At 42.1% G+C, this 15,115-nt stretch overlaps 1 protein-coding gene across 4 annotated transcripts in view; it reads left to right on the plus strand.

The window, feature by feature from the left end:
* The first annotated feature begins 2,690 nt into the window (after nt 1–2,690).
* The window catches only part of LOC139391597 (nectin-2-like), a 101,061-nt gene continuing 88,636 nt past the window's right edge, over nt 2,691–15,115 (plus strand). For 2 of the 4 annotated variants that reach the window (XR_011629584.1, XM_071138972.1), the window contains exon 1: nt 2,697–3,071. Coding sequence is in view for 2 of the 4 variants with exons in the window: in XM_071138972.1 (XP_070995073.1) it covers nt 2,987–3,071 (85 nt within the window). In the remaining 2 variants the exon portion in view is untranslated. Of the gene's footprint in view, nt 3,072–15,115 lie in introns of all 4 variants that reach the window. The other 2 variants (XM_071138985.1, XM_071138980.1) reach the window with 2 other exon arrangements.

Consider the following 15,115-nt stretch of genomic DNA (forward strand, 5'->3'; position numbering starts at 1 on the left):
AGTTTACTAGCAACATTTCTGTATTCTATAACTGTCATTAACAGGGAATGTGGTTGCGTTCCAAATGGCATTCTATACCCTATTTAGTGCACTACTTTTGACCGGGGCAAATAGTACCGGTCAAAAGGAGTGCAATATATAGGGGATATGGTGTCATTTGGGGCCGAACTTGTGTCTTTACTTTGAACAGGATACGACCTGTCCAAAACCTTGATAGTGTTCAGGAAGAGAGTGTCACTGTGTCCACTGTTGGTGACTGATAAACACTTATAGGACTGGCACAGGGGGAAAAGGCTAGCACAGAAACACAAACACACACACACTCACTCACACACACACACAGTATAACACACCAGGCTACATGATGATGTAAACTCATGCTGCAGCTCAGGCACTGTACTGTGTATGTTCTTGAACAGAGAGGGAAGAACTTCACTTAGGATAAAATCCATACGATGACCTCAATACTGGGGTTGAAGAATGACAAAAGGAACAAGCACGTACAGAATATGTGACAGGGAGAAAGGGAAAAAGACCAATAAAGTGGAGAGAGAGATGAAGAGATGAACAGAGTGAAAGTGAGGGAGAAAGACAGAGAGAGGTAACGAGGAAGTTAGAGAGATAAAGAGAGAACAATAAAGAGTTTGGGTTATAGTGGGAGCAGTGGAACCCCTGGGCTAAATGTCTTTACATCCCATAAATGTGTTTAATTAAGCTAACGGTGCTATCAGCTCCTCTGAGCTCCATTACTCCATTACCAGATACACTCTTAATTACCACTGAGCTGACGGGGAGAGAGGGGAGAGAGAGAGAAAAAGAGGGGGGAGAGAGAGAGAAAGAGAGAGAGAGAGACATGGGAGAGAGAGAAGAGGGGAAGGGTGTGGGAGAAAGAGAAAGATGGGACAATGGAGAGAGAGGGGGAGATAAATGAGGAAGAGAGAAAGATGTATGACAATGTGAGAAATTGGAAAATACAGTAAAAGAGAGAAAGTAGCAACAGAAAGAGAAGTAGTGACAGGGTGAGTGATAGAAACCAGAGATACTGAGAGAGAGAGAGAGAGAGAGAGAGAGAGAGAGAGAGAGAGAGAGAGAGAGAGAGAGACTTCAACTATCTGTACATTGTTACAATACTGTACATAGCCAATAATATAACATTTGAAATGTCTAAATTATTTTAAAACTTTTGTGAGTGTTATGTTTACTGTTCATTTTTCATTGTTTATTTCCCTTTTGTTTTCATCTATTTCACTTGCTTTGGCAATATAAACATATGTTTCCCATGCCAATAAGTCTCTTTGAAATGAATTGAGAGAGAGACAAGAGAGAGAGCATGGGTGTACTGATCTCCTCCCTCATGGATAAATAATCACTCTAAGCTCTGGCTCAGTTTAATGAGTGCTGCCAATGAGCTTATACCAGACAACTATGAACTCCACTATCCTAGTCACAGACCCACAGGCAACCCCAGGACAGGGTGACAGGAGTGGAGAGGAAAACGAAGAGAGAGGAGTGAAAGACAAGGCCGGGATAAAGAAAGTGAGGGACAATACGAGGAGAGGGAAGACATAACATTGGCCAGATGAGTGAGGGGAGAGGGGAAAAACGAGTTAGGCCCCTATATAGGGGAAGGGCTCAGAGTATTGAAAGTGAAAATAGATTGGGAGAATTCAGAGGTGAACATTGTGGACTGACAGAGGAGAGGAGAAAGGGAGAGGGGAGAGCAGAGGAGAGAAAATGAGAGGTTAGGGGCAAAGAGTGAAATATGCGATGAGAAGGAGGGAATTACAATAAATCAATGTTCTCTGCACGTCTGTAAAACACATGGGTTTACAGATTAGCCTTAAAGCTGGATGATAATATGGCTTTGCAATGTTGCTTTGGTGGACAATAAGAAAATGCTGTTTTTTGATTAGTGGGTGCAGGGGTGACTAACTCCGACCTAGAGATCTGATCTGGGTGTGCAAGCTTCAGTTCCAGCCCTGTTTTAATACAGCTAATCAAAATCTTTAGAATCACACCTGAGTGTCATCATTTGATTGTGACATCTGCGTCAAAGATTTTGATTGTGAAATCAATGTTAGTGGTTATTGGATTGTAACGTTTGTTCCAGTGTTAATTGTATTGCGACACTTGAGTAGTGTCATGATTGTGGGATGTTAGAGCCAAACAGCAGAGGGCGCAATAATCATCCATTTGCCTCATTCCACCACTGCTGGGCTGTTGTGCATAGAATTCGATAATTGAATGGTACATGTATTACAATTGACCTAATCAGTGTAAAATATTGGAGAGGGTGTACTTTCCCCTAAATTAGCCTACACATTACGGGTAGATTTTTTTTTCTAAATCAAAACTTGAAGTTTGTAGCATCCTCTATCAAAATGTTTTTATTTAAAATAAAAAGACAGTAGAAAACTGAAGAGTAGAAAATTGACGAATATGCCTAGTTTATTTTTTGTAAAATACAGGCAAGGCAGCTCGCCTTGAGGCTAAACAAATGTAAGTGTGCGCCCTATTAACTATGTTGTCCAGTCTGCTGTAAATCAACAAGGTTTCCGTTTTGGATAACACAATCTTTTAAAAAGTATAATTCCTCAATATTCTCATCCTTTTGGGAGTTTCTAAACTCCAGTCACATATCGTTTGATTTCAAGGAACTGTGACGTTGCCTAGGGATAGTCCATGACATCACACCCAGTAGCGATCTCTCCGCAGTGTGGAAATAGTTGAAGAGCGCACGCAGTCCAATCCACAAAACACATTTTTAGCTAAGCGAGAAAAATACATTTGTGAGTTTCTTGTCAGCATCGCTTGGACATGATTTATATCATTTTTAACAGGCTCTGAAAGACGCGCAGTCAGTGAAGGACGTTTGAAAACTGACTTCTGATTAGTTGACGATTAAGTTCAAACCGGGAAAAGACACGGATAGAGGTTTTTTTTAAATCAACGACATAAGATTAATTTAAATCAGAGCACAGACAGCATGGCGAGAGAAGACGCTCGACATTGGCATGACTTCACAAAAATGATCGGACTGTTCAGCGTGGTCACGTTGCTGACTTTTCAAGGTAAGACAAACATATTTCCAAAACAACCATAAATTCACCAGCAGCCTACGTTATCTTATACTCTAACCACGGATCGGTTGGTTGTGTCACCTGCTGGGGAGGTTTCAGTTAAGATCCAATCAACGTGCAGGTGTACACTAGGTCTTAACGTTTTTTTTCAGGCTAACATTTTCCTTCTTACGGTCGTGAAATAAATTATGAATAAACAAAGTCTAATTGTGTCCCTCAACTAATTTGACTAGACTATTTTCTGACCGTGACACTATCTCACTCGGTAACCAGAGTTTCGGCGTAAAGTAGGCTACGCGGTGTTTTTGCTCTTAAGGTGTGGCTCAGTTAGCAATCGAAGTATATGTTTCTCTCTGGTGCCAGCAGGTGCATTGTCACTTGTTCTGTTCCAAATACAACCCTAGCGCTGTTGCGTGTCCTTGATCCTCTTTCCCCAGGACCACGCTTCTCCTTCAATTCCTTACGTCCCCCTGCGCCTTTTATTTCCTCTATCATCATCCTCAATTAGTTCCAGTTCACAACACATACATTGGGTTAGAAATAGCTTTTAATGTAAACAGTGCAGCAACAGGGTGTAGCCTAGTTGCCACCAACAACAAAAAGTGTTCGAGGCTGCAGTATCACACTTGATAGCGTCCTTGTGGCCTGTGCATTTTTAATAAACACCTGTGCCCAGAGCCATATATTTAAGAAATAAGGCCCGAGAGGTGTGGTATAGGTCCAATATACCACCGCTAAGGGATGTTATTATTTCGAGACGCAACGCGGAGTGCCTGGATACAGCCCTTATATGCTGAGAAGACCGTGCGTCCGCCATAGCAGGCAGCCGTGGTATATTGGCCATACACCACAAACCCCCGAGGTGCTTTATTGCTATTATAAACTGGTTACCAACGTAATTAGAGCAGTAAAAATACATGTCATACCCGTGGTATACAGCCTGATATACCACGGGCTTCAGCCAATCAGCATTCAGGGCTCGAACCACCCAGTTTATAATTAGTTAGACCAACTGAGAATTTTTCTAATTCTAAACATACAGTTCATAGTATTGTTTAAATATTCACCATATAATGTTAAAGTAAAAATCCATTCAAACTATATTTTGGTATTTTTCTAAATGTTTTGCATGTCAGCAGTCAAGTTTAAGATATTGGACTTTCAAAAAGCAAAGTGTCACGTTTTGCATCATATGATGTATTTTGCTCTGCATGCTGATGTGGCTGGTGACACTGCATCTTGAAAGTCCAATATCTTGAATACTTTACTTCTGAAATGCAAAACATTTTGGGACTGCATCAACAGTCGACTAATAACTCAAATCTTGCATTTTTATTTTTTTGTGGATTTTAACCTGGCTGCTGTCATGTAAATGCATCATAATGCTCATTCTAGACATTCCGTTTTGTAGTCTTTAAAAACAATATTCCTCATGTAATTTCAATGGGGAGCTAACATGGCTAATAAAAAGGGAAACACTGCTGTTCAAATAAAAATCAATCACCTGAACAGCAGTATTTTATTTATTTAATTTTTATTGTGTGTGCATTTTATCCCTTTTTCTCCCCAATTTCGTGGTATCCAATTGTTGTCTTATCGCTACAACTCCCATATGGGCTTGGGAGAGACGAAGGTTGAAAGTCATGCGTCCTCCGATACACAACACAACCAAGCCGCACTGCTTCTTAACACAGCGCGCATCCAACCCAATGTGTCGGAGGAAACACCGTGCACCTGGCAACCTTGGTTAGCGTGCACTGCGCCCGGCCCGTCACAGGAGTCGCTGGTGCGCGATGAGACAAGGATATCCCTACCGGCCAAACCCTCCCTAACCCGGACGACGCTAGGCCAATTGTGCGTCGTCCCACGGACCTCCCGGTCGTGGCCGGTTACGACAGAGCCTGGGCGCAAACCCAGAGTCTCTGGTGGCACAGTTGGCGCTGCAGTACAGCGCCCTTAACCACTGCGCCACCCGGGAGGTCCCTGTGTTTTTATTTTTTATTTGTCATGATTTCACCTAGAACTCCAGCACTTGCAAATAAGTACCTGGATGCATAGTAGGACAGCACCCACTGAAAAATCAGGCTACTGTCCCCAACTAGTTCTAGGTGGGGACAGTAGCCTAACCTATTCGTTTTGTTTCAACAAATTTCCCGCTTAGGCTATATTTAACTTCTCAACTGTGCCCACTTTTGGTGTCACACTTGCATATAAAGATCAAAATATGTTGCCAATGTATTTGCTGTATTCAGAAGGTTAATTTATTCAGGTGTGGTAGGCTTTGTGCTCAGGTGTGCAGATTCTCTCCTTACACTTGCAGAGTGATCAGGCAAGTTGGCCCAAACAAATGTAAATCTCTATATTCATTTATTTTTAGTGGCAATTTAACCCAGACTTCTTTATTTTTTTCCTTTCCCATGGATACAAAAAGTCAACACTGTCTAAGGAAACCTTAGTGCCACAGAAAGAGAGGGTAGTGGCCTAGCCGAGGCCTACTGTACTGCCTGCTGTAGTTGATTACAATTTTTTAATTTTATTTATTTAACTAGGCAAGTCAGTTAAGAACAAATTATTATTTTACAGTGACGGCCTAACCCGGCCAAACCCTAACCTGTACAACGCTGGTCCATTTGTGTGCCGCCCTATTGGACTCCCAATCACGGCCGGTTGTGATACAGCCCGGGATCGAACCAGGGTCTGTAGTGACGCCTCTAGCACTGAGGTGCAGTGCCTTAGACTGCTGTGTCACTTGGGAGCATTGTACATAACACAAAAATAATAATATCATCATCCGGCCCAGAAATGTATTTTCTTTTGTGATTTATTTATGGCGTGGACCTTTTCAGCCCAAATCCATTTTACAGAACATCTAGTGCACTTAGGGGGAAGGAAAACGGTGGCAAATAAAAAGGTTTCTCCATATTTATCAGGGAAAATGCTGGTTTAACCAGTTCAAGTGTAAAAATCTCCCTCTTCACTTTACTGATTTTACAGAAAGAGCCTCTTACACGACAATGTTCAGGCCTTGTTTGTGTTTTTTTGTGGGAGAATGTTTTTTTTTTTTTTTTTGTTCTTTGCTAAGCCAAGAAAATCTTGTTTATAAGGAAATGACCAAAAAGAGTTTCAATAGCTTAGTAGAGGAAGGTAGGCTTAGTTCAGTTCTCATCAATTTCAATTTAATATAGTCTCATAACACAGCTTACAATGTAATAACATTGAGTTTAATTTGTTTTGAATTAAGGTAGGCTTCTATAGTATGAAAATCAATAAAAGACATGTCGTAGAAAATTAAGTTATCTTGAGAGAATGGATGGGATTCCACTTTGAGCCCTAAAACGACACTGTAATACCCCCTGACGAGGTGGAGGCCCTATGTGGGTCAGGAGGGCTTGAACCCTGTTACCATGGTGATGTTTTATATTGAAATAGGGCTATGGGGTCAGCTGTGACTGGTTACGTTGTCTTTACGGCTGAGTAAACGGCGTTGGTGTGTGTGTGAGAGCGACTGGTGGGCTGGCAGGGTCAGGGGAGAGAGCAGGCTACAGTCGCACGCTGTTGGAAGAAGAGAGAAATGTGACATTAGGCCAAATTGACTTTGTGCACTGACCAGCAGTGAAGACACTTGAGATCCTCCTGATGGGTCTCTTCAGCCATTTGGGAACCGGTGGCTTCTTTAGAATGATGCAGAGACAGTTCAGGCTGAGGATTGTGTTCGGAGTCAGTCTGTTGATGGTTGGTAGGTCAGTTGGTTTATAGGACTGAATGAACAACTGATTCAGACCCCCCCCTCCCCCGTCCTCCCCGCCACCACCACTTGAGCGCCCTCCCCCGCCTGCCAGACCCAGTACATACAGGGGGCCTTGTTCTCTTGTCTTTTATTTTCTACCATCTTTCATGTTCCTGTCCAGCGCTTTTGTTTGAGCGACGTTAGTTATTGGTTTATTCAAACGCACTCCCTCCTCTCCCTCTGTCCTCAAGGCCATGCTGTTTATGGGTGTCTGAGAGGGGGAGGGAGAAGGGGGTGAGAGAGAAAGAGGTGTAATTTCAGGGATAAAAGAATGTGGAATGTGTGTTTTGAGGGGATGGGAGACTATAATTGAAACATTCTTATCTAAATCAATGTTTTTTTTCCCAGACAAACACAGCAAAAACAAAGCTGCAGAAATAGACTAGTCTTATTTCAAATTGGAAAAGCAACCTTTTTTTGAATGTGTGAACTTTTCAATGAATGTCTGTATGCTCGAGGTGTTATGTTAATGAGGTGTCCTTGCCCCTCTGTTCTAGAGCTGCAAATGCCATGGGGATTGGGAAAAGGTCAGGTGTGTGTGTGTTCGTTAGCCTTGCTTTGGCTGCTTTTAGTATGGCTTCATCATGGCCCTGTCTCTCACTCTCTCACACACACACACACGCGCACACACACACACACACACACACACTGCAGGGCCTGTTTAGAGCGTAGAGCAATAGTTGCCCTCATCACCAGTAAACCTCAGTTGATTCAGACATAAATGTGTGTTTTTAGTTTACAGCCCAATGCAGTCGTGAATGTAATACTAAGTGTGTGTGTGTGGACGGTGCCCAACACCTGTGGCCCTGACTCTGCTGCCTCCATGGAATTCTAATTCAATCCTCATTTTATGGCAGTTTATAACAGTTCATCAATGAACTACATTCCACATAGAATGAAAAGACCTACTACAGTAAGTCAAGCCATAGAGCTTATTGATGCACGTGTCTATAATCAATGTATGTGGAGAGACAATGGTTATTTTCTCTGTATTCATATTTCCTTTAAATCAAAGGCCAGACTAGGTTGTTGTTGATTTAACAAACATCATTAGACAGGATGGAGAGTGAGTGAAGGGGAGAGGGATGTATAGAGAGCGAGGGAGAGTTTGGTCGGTCAGCAGCAGTTCTTGTCGCTGAATTGTAAGTTTTGCTTTTGGACTGGGAGGCAGGAGCAATAGTAGTTGACACACCGCTAGCTAGTGATAAATGAGGGTGTGTAACCTGAGGCTATGCTGTGTAGGGCTGACACCATTTAGTCGATTGTTTGGTAAATAGGCTGTTGGTCAACCAATATATATTTTTTTCGACAAGCATATGTAAAACAAAAAAAATAATTATGGCACACGAGACAGCTGTCTGATTCACGCCCGTCTCATGGGACTAGTCCATTGCGGTGGCCGCAGGGATGGCACACTAGTGTCACCAGTAGTACATTTACTGTTAATTCCCATCATTTCTAATCTACAATGTTTGTTTGGTTATGGTAATTTCTGTTAATGCATTCAATATATATTATTACTACAGTCTTGTCATCGGAGGAATGGACACATTGTTTGTAGAGCGCACAACCTAGACTACACTTGTGAGCAAGTTTTGGTTTATTGCATTCCATTTATGAGTTGTCAATGTATTTGTTGTCTTTTGTTTGGAGCACTCCTGTCAATGTTGAGTAAGGACACGCACCTGATTGTGCATTGAAGTAGGCCTATAGGCTACCTGGCCTGCATGCAGAAGTAGGCCTATAGGCTACCTGGCCTGCATGCAGAAGTAGGCCTATAGGCTACCTGGCCTGCATGCAAAAGTAGGCCTATAGGCTACCTGGCCTGCATGCAGAAGTAGGCCTATAGGCTACCTGGCCTGCATGCAGATGTAGGCCTATAGGCTACCTGGCCTGCATGCAGATGTAGGCCTATAGGCTACCTGGCCTGCATGCAGATGTAGGCCTATAAATGTGCCCATTCGAGGATCTGATAGAATTAGTAGCCTGTCTTAACTCACCATCACTGTGTAACTTCTCAAAGGAATATTTTCTTCGCCTCAAACAGCAAGTACACAAGGTCTGTTTTTTTACATCCATTTGAGAATGACAATGGTTTCTCAATGTAGCCTATTTGAAAAATCTTTCCAACTCTCTCCCTTTTGTTAACCACTCAGCATGAAAGGGGGAAACAATGTTTCTGCTCTGGTGGAAACGTCATAAAACAGGCTTACCTGATTACTTCTTTCCCCTTGGGAAAATAGTCTACAGCTGTGTCTGTCCAGAGTGAGGGCTGGACCAAGTTATTAGTTGATGCAATGTTTCTAGATCCTTGCAGACAGGCCATAAGTAGCCTGTTATTTTTAGGATATATATTTTCTACCTGCAGGCTGCAATGTTTTAATTTGTTTTATTTTGGCAATTTTTACATCTTGGTAATAGTTACTTTTAGATTTGTATAATTTTCATTTAAATATAATTTTGATTAACCACCTGACGTTGATTTTGCGATATGAAGACTATAAGTTAAATGAAACTGTTCCATAAAAATGTCTCATAGCAAAGGGTCTGAATGCTTATGTAAATAAATGATTTCTGTTTTATTTTTAATAGATTTGCAAACATTTCTAAACCTGTTTTCTCTTTGTCATTATGGGGTATTGTGTGTATATTGAGGATTTAAAAAATGTATTTCAACCATTTTAGAATGATCGGGTGTGTGTCTCTCTCTTCGGTCAACAGTTTTAGAACACCTACTCATTCAAGGATTTTTCTTTATTTTTACTGTTTTCTACATTGTAGAATAATAGTGAAGACATCAATACTATGAAATAACCCATGGAATCATGTAGTAACCAAAAAAGTGTTAAACGAATCATAATGTATTTTATATTTGAGATTCTTTAAATAGCCACCCTTTTCTTAGATGACAGCTTTGCACACTCTTGGCATTCTCTCAACTAGCTTCATCTGGAATGCTTCGCCAACAGTCTTGAAGGAGTTCCTACATATGCTGAGCACTTGTTGGCTGCTTTTCCTTCACTCTGCGGTCCGACTCATCCCAAACCATCTCAATTTGGTTGAGGTCTGGTGATTGTGGAGCCTGGACACAGCCTGGACCTAAACACAGGTGTGTTGGGTCATTGTCCTGTTGAAAAAGGGACTACCCCATGAATCTGGTTGAGAGAATGCCAAGAGTGTGCAAAGCTGTCAAGGCAAAGGGTGGATTTCAAGAATCTCAAATATATAAAATACATTTTGGTTTGTTTAACACTTTTTTTTTTGGTAACTACATGATTCCATATGTGTTATTTCCTAGTTTTGATGTCTTCACTATTATTATTAGAAAATAGTAAAATAAAGAACATTTTGAGTAGGTGTTCTAGAACTGTTGACTGTGTGTGTGACTACTCTCAGTTGAACAAGATGTCTTCTTTGTCTGGGGAATCCCTAATGCGGAAAGTCAGATGGCATCTCAATAACCAGTTGTGTGTGTGTGTGTGTGTGTGTGTGTGTGAGGCAGTTTGCCGGGTGGTTTCTTCAGGATGTGGTGGTTTTCCTCCCTGTCTACCACAGCCGTCTGAGAATAGCCTCCTTTTATCTCTACATATTCATTAAACTGACACGTCCTATCAAAGCATCTTTCAGAGGGTGTTAAATAACTAATGATGGATGGATCAGGGCATCTTTCAGAGGGTGTTAAATAACTAATGATGGATGGATCAGGGCATCTTTCAGAGGGTGTTAAATAACTAATGATGGATGGATCAGGGCATCTTTCAGAGGGTGTTAAATAACTAATGATGGATGGATCAGGGCATCTTTCAGAGGGTGTTAAATAACTAATGATGGATGGATCAGGGCATCTTTCAGAGGGTGTTAAATAACTAATGATGGATGGATCAGGGCATCTTTCAGAGGGTGTTAAATAACTCATGATGGATGGATCAGGGCATCTTTCAGAGGGTGTTAAATAACTCATGATGGATGGATCAGGGCATCTTTCAGAGGGTGTTAAATAACTCATGATGGATGGATCAGGGCATCTTTCAGAGGGTGTTAAATAACTCATGATGGATGGATCAGGGCATCTTTCAGAGGGTGTTAAATAACTCATGATGGATGGATCAGGGCATCTTTCAGAGGGTGTTAAATAACTAATGATGGATGGATCAGGGCATCTTTCAGAGGGTGTTAAATAACTAATGATGGATGGATCAGGGCATCTTTCAGAGGGTGTTAAATAACTAATGATGGATGGATCAGGGCATCTTTCAGAGGGTGTTAAATAACTAATGATGGATGGATCAGGGCATCTTTCAGAGGGTGTTAAATAACTCATGATGGATGGATCAGGGCATCTTTCAGAGGGTGTTAAATAACTCATGATGGATGGATCAGGGGCATCTTTCAGAGGGTGTTAAATAACTAATGATGGATGGATCAGGGCATCTTTCAGAGGGTGTTAAATAACTAATGATGGATGGATCAGGGCATCTTTCAGAGGGTGTTAAATAACTAATGATGGATGGATCAGGGCATCTTTCAGAGGGTGTTAAATAACTAATGATGGATGGATCAGGGCATCTTTCAGAGGGTGTTAAATAACTAATGATGGATGGATCAGGGCATCTTTCAGAGGGTGTTAAATAACTAATGATGGATGGATCAGGGCATCTTTCAGAGGGTGTTAAATAACTAATGATGGATGGATCAGGGCATCTTTCAGAGGGTGTTAAATAACTAATGATGGATGGATCAGGGCATCTTTCAGAGGGTGTTAAATAACTCAATGATGGATGGATCAGGGCATCTTTCAGAGGGTGTTAAATAACTAATGATGGATGGATCAGGGCATCTTTCAGAGGGTGTTAAATAACTAATGATGGATGGATCAGGGCATCTTTCAGAGGGTGTTAAATAACTCATGATGGATGGATCAGGGCATCTTTCAGAGGGTGTTAAATAACTCATGATGGATGGATCAGGGCATCTTTCAGAGGGTGTTAAATAACTAATGATGGATGGATCAGGGCATCTTTCAGAGGGTGTTAAATAACTCATGATGGATGGATCAGGGCATCTTTCAGAGGGTGTTAAATAACTAATGATGGATGGATCAGGGCATCTTTCAGAGGGTGTTAAATAACTAATGATGGATGGATCAGGGCATCTTTCAGAGGGTGTTAAATAACTAATGATGGATGGATCAGGGCATCTTTCAGAGGGTGTTAAATAACTCATGATGGATGGATCAGGGCATCTTTCAGAGGGTGTTAAATAACTAATGATGGATGGATCAGGGCATCTTTCAGAGGGTGTTAAATAACTAATGATGGATGGATCAGGGCATCTTTCAGAGGGTGTTAAATAACTAATGATGGATGGATCAGGGCATCTTTCAGAGGGTGTTAAATAACTCATGATGGATGGATCAGGGGCATCTTTCAGAGGGTGTTAAATAACTCATGATGGATGGATCAGGGCATCTTTCAGAGGGTGTTAAATAACTCATGATGGATGGATCAGGGCATCTTTCAGAGGGTGTTAAATAACTAATGATGGATGGATCAGGGCATCTTTCAGAGGGTGTTAAATAACTAATGATGGATGGATCAGGGCATCTTTCAGAGGGTGTTAAATAACTAATGATGGATGGATCAGGGCATCTTTCAGAGGGTGTTAAATAACTAATGATGGATGGATCAGGGCATCTTTCAGAGGGTGTTAAATAACTAATGATGGATGGATCAGGGCATCTTTCAGAGGGTGTTAAATAACTCATGATGGATGGATCAGGGCATCTTTCAGAGGGTGTTAAATAACTAATGATGGATGGATCAGGGCATCTTTCAGAGGGTGTTAAATAACTAATGATGGATGGATCAGGGCATCTTTCAGAGGGTGTTAAATAACTAATGATGGATGGATCAGGGCATCTTTCAGAGGGTGTTAAATAACTCATGATGGATGGATCAGGGCATCTTTCAGAGGGTGTTAAATAACTCATGATGGATGGATCAGGGCATCTTTCAGAGGGTGTTAAATAACTAATGATGGATGGATCAGGGCATCTTTCAGAGGGTGTTAAATAACTAATGATGGATGGATCAGGGCATCTTTCAGAGGGTGTTAAATAACTAATGATGGATGGATCAGGGCTGATGAAAAAAACGACATACATTTAAGTTCAGCCCCCCCCCCCCCCCCAGGCTATGCTCCCAATGCATGCTGGGAGCAAACATGGCGGCTCACGATGAGGTCATTCAGAGATCCTCCACTGGGAGTGTTTGTTTTCCTGGGAGGGATGCCAGATTTGAGCATCCCATCCACTCAAAGGGAGAAGCATTTGGCATTCCCTTTAAGGAATGCCAAATGCCATTACGATGAATGGGTGTGGAAGGGTTTACAATATCATAGCTCCGCTGAGGTCATTGGGGTCAGGTTGGATTCCAACTAGAGCAGGACACATCTGTAGATGTTATCAAGGCTGGATATGGTATGAATCAGTTGAAATGCTGATACCGCTCCTCATCATCCATTCCTCTATCAAACATGTCTTCGTCACAGCAACACATTTGCACACACACCCGTTTCTGTCTCCCTGCCTGCCTCTGTACACTCAACACAGTACCTTAGAGAATCCGTGTTTAGCTTGCCATGTTGGGTGTAGGAGATTCTCTTTGACACAGTCCCAGATGATTACCCAGCTACAGTGGTAACACCCCCATCAAGAGCGACTGAGTCTAGGAGCAGCCCCTGAATAGGACATGGCATAACACTGCAGCAATGGTTTCACAGTACCAGTTACCCAGACTCCTGCTGTGCCCAATGAAACGGTGACCCAAACAGTGGTGAAGTACCCAATTGTCATATTTGAGTGAAGGTAAAGATGCCTTTCATAGAAAATGACAAAATCCTACTTGAGTGAAAGTCTAAAAGTATTTGGTTTTAAGTATCAAAAGTATAAATAATTTCAACATGAAGCATGTATTTAGTGAGTCCGCCAGATCAGAGACAGTAGGGATGACCAGGGATGTTCTCTTTAAGTGTATGAATTAGACAATTTTCCTGTGCTGCTAAGCATTCAAAATGTAACGAGTACTTTTGGGTGTCAGGGAAAATGTATGGAGTAAAAAGTACAATATTTTCTAAAGGTAATGTAGTGAAATAAAAGTAGTCAAAAATATAAATAAAGTACAGATACCCCAAAAAGCTACTTAAGTAGTTCTTTCAAGTATTTTTTTCTTGAGTACTTTACAGCACTGGACCCAAAACACCAACCAAGGCGCTAAGACTAGGCTGCTGGTTAAGGGGGCTGAGAGGGGTAGGTACAGTTGGAAAGAAGGGGGCAGTGTTAGTGGGGGAGCAGAGTGGAGATGACATCATACTTTTAAATTCCTCACAGTGGCAACTTGGCACAGGGATAAGGGGATTTGGAGGAGAGAGGGGGATAGGGAGGCAGGATCTACTCATTTGTAGTTTAGCATCATCCCTCTCTGACACTTTAACGGTGACACCCAGCTATCACTGATGGAGTTGGACCATTTATTTCTAACCTTTCTCTCTTTCACATCTTCTGTCTCTCTCCTCTCTCCCTCTCCCGTCTCTCTCCCTCTCCCGTCTCTCTCCCTCTCCCGTCTCTCTCCTCTTGTCTCTCCCGTCTCTCTCCCTCTCCCGTCTCTCTCCCTTTCCCGTCTCTCTCCTCTTGTCTCTCCATCTGTAAAATCCTCTGTGGTGCGCTCAGCCGATCTGTATGGCACTGAGCACAGAGGCCCTTGACATTGTCATAGCTGGACATACGCATGTTTCCGTTGTCATTAGCAGTCACCTTAATGTGGCCAGATGGAGAGTGTGCTTTGTGTTATTGATCCTGTATCGATCAGGGAAGGATGCAGTGTCCTTATGCTTTATTGAAAACATTTAGGTTTTGCACTGACAGTTCCGTCAAACCCCTCTCTCTCTCTTTCTCTCTCTGTCTGTGTCCAAGTCAGTTTGACAGTTCTCACCTCTTTTGCTCTCCCATTCTCTTCCACTTTTTTTCTCACATCTTTCTGGTTTTTCTTAGTGTGTTGTATGTTATCCGTGATGTCACAACCTGTCTCTTCCACTTCTACACCCCCAGTTGGCTTTTCTCTGCATCTCCGTACAACTCACTTTGAGAAGGTCAAAATCACACTTACCAGCCTGTCTAGACAGGCAGGCAGGAGGGGAGGATATTTACTTAGTTGTGACAGGACCCTGTTTACGGTGACACGCCTAAGACCCA

The sequence above is a fragment of the Oncorhynchus clarkii genome, chromosome 3 (genome assembly GCF_045791955.1).
Source record: "Oncorhynchus clarkii lewisi isolate Uvic-CL-2024 chromosome 3, UVic_Ocla_1.0, whole genome shotgun sequence".
Classification (NCBI taxonomy): domain Eukaryota; kingdom Metazoa; phylum Chordata; class Actinopteri; order Salmoniformes; family Salmonidae; genus Oncorhynchus; species Oncorhynchus clarkii.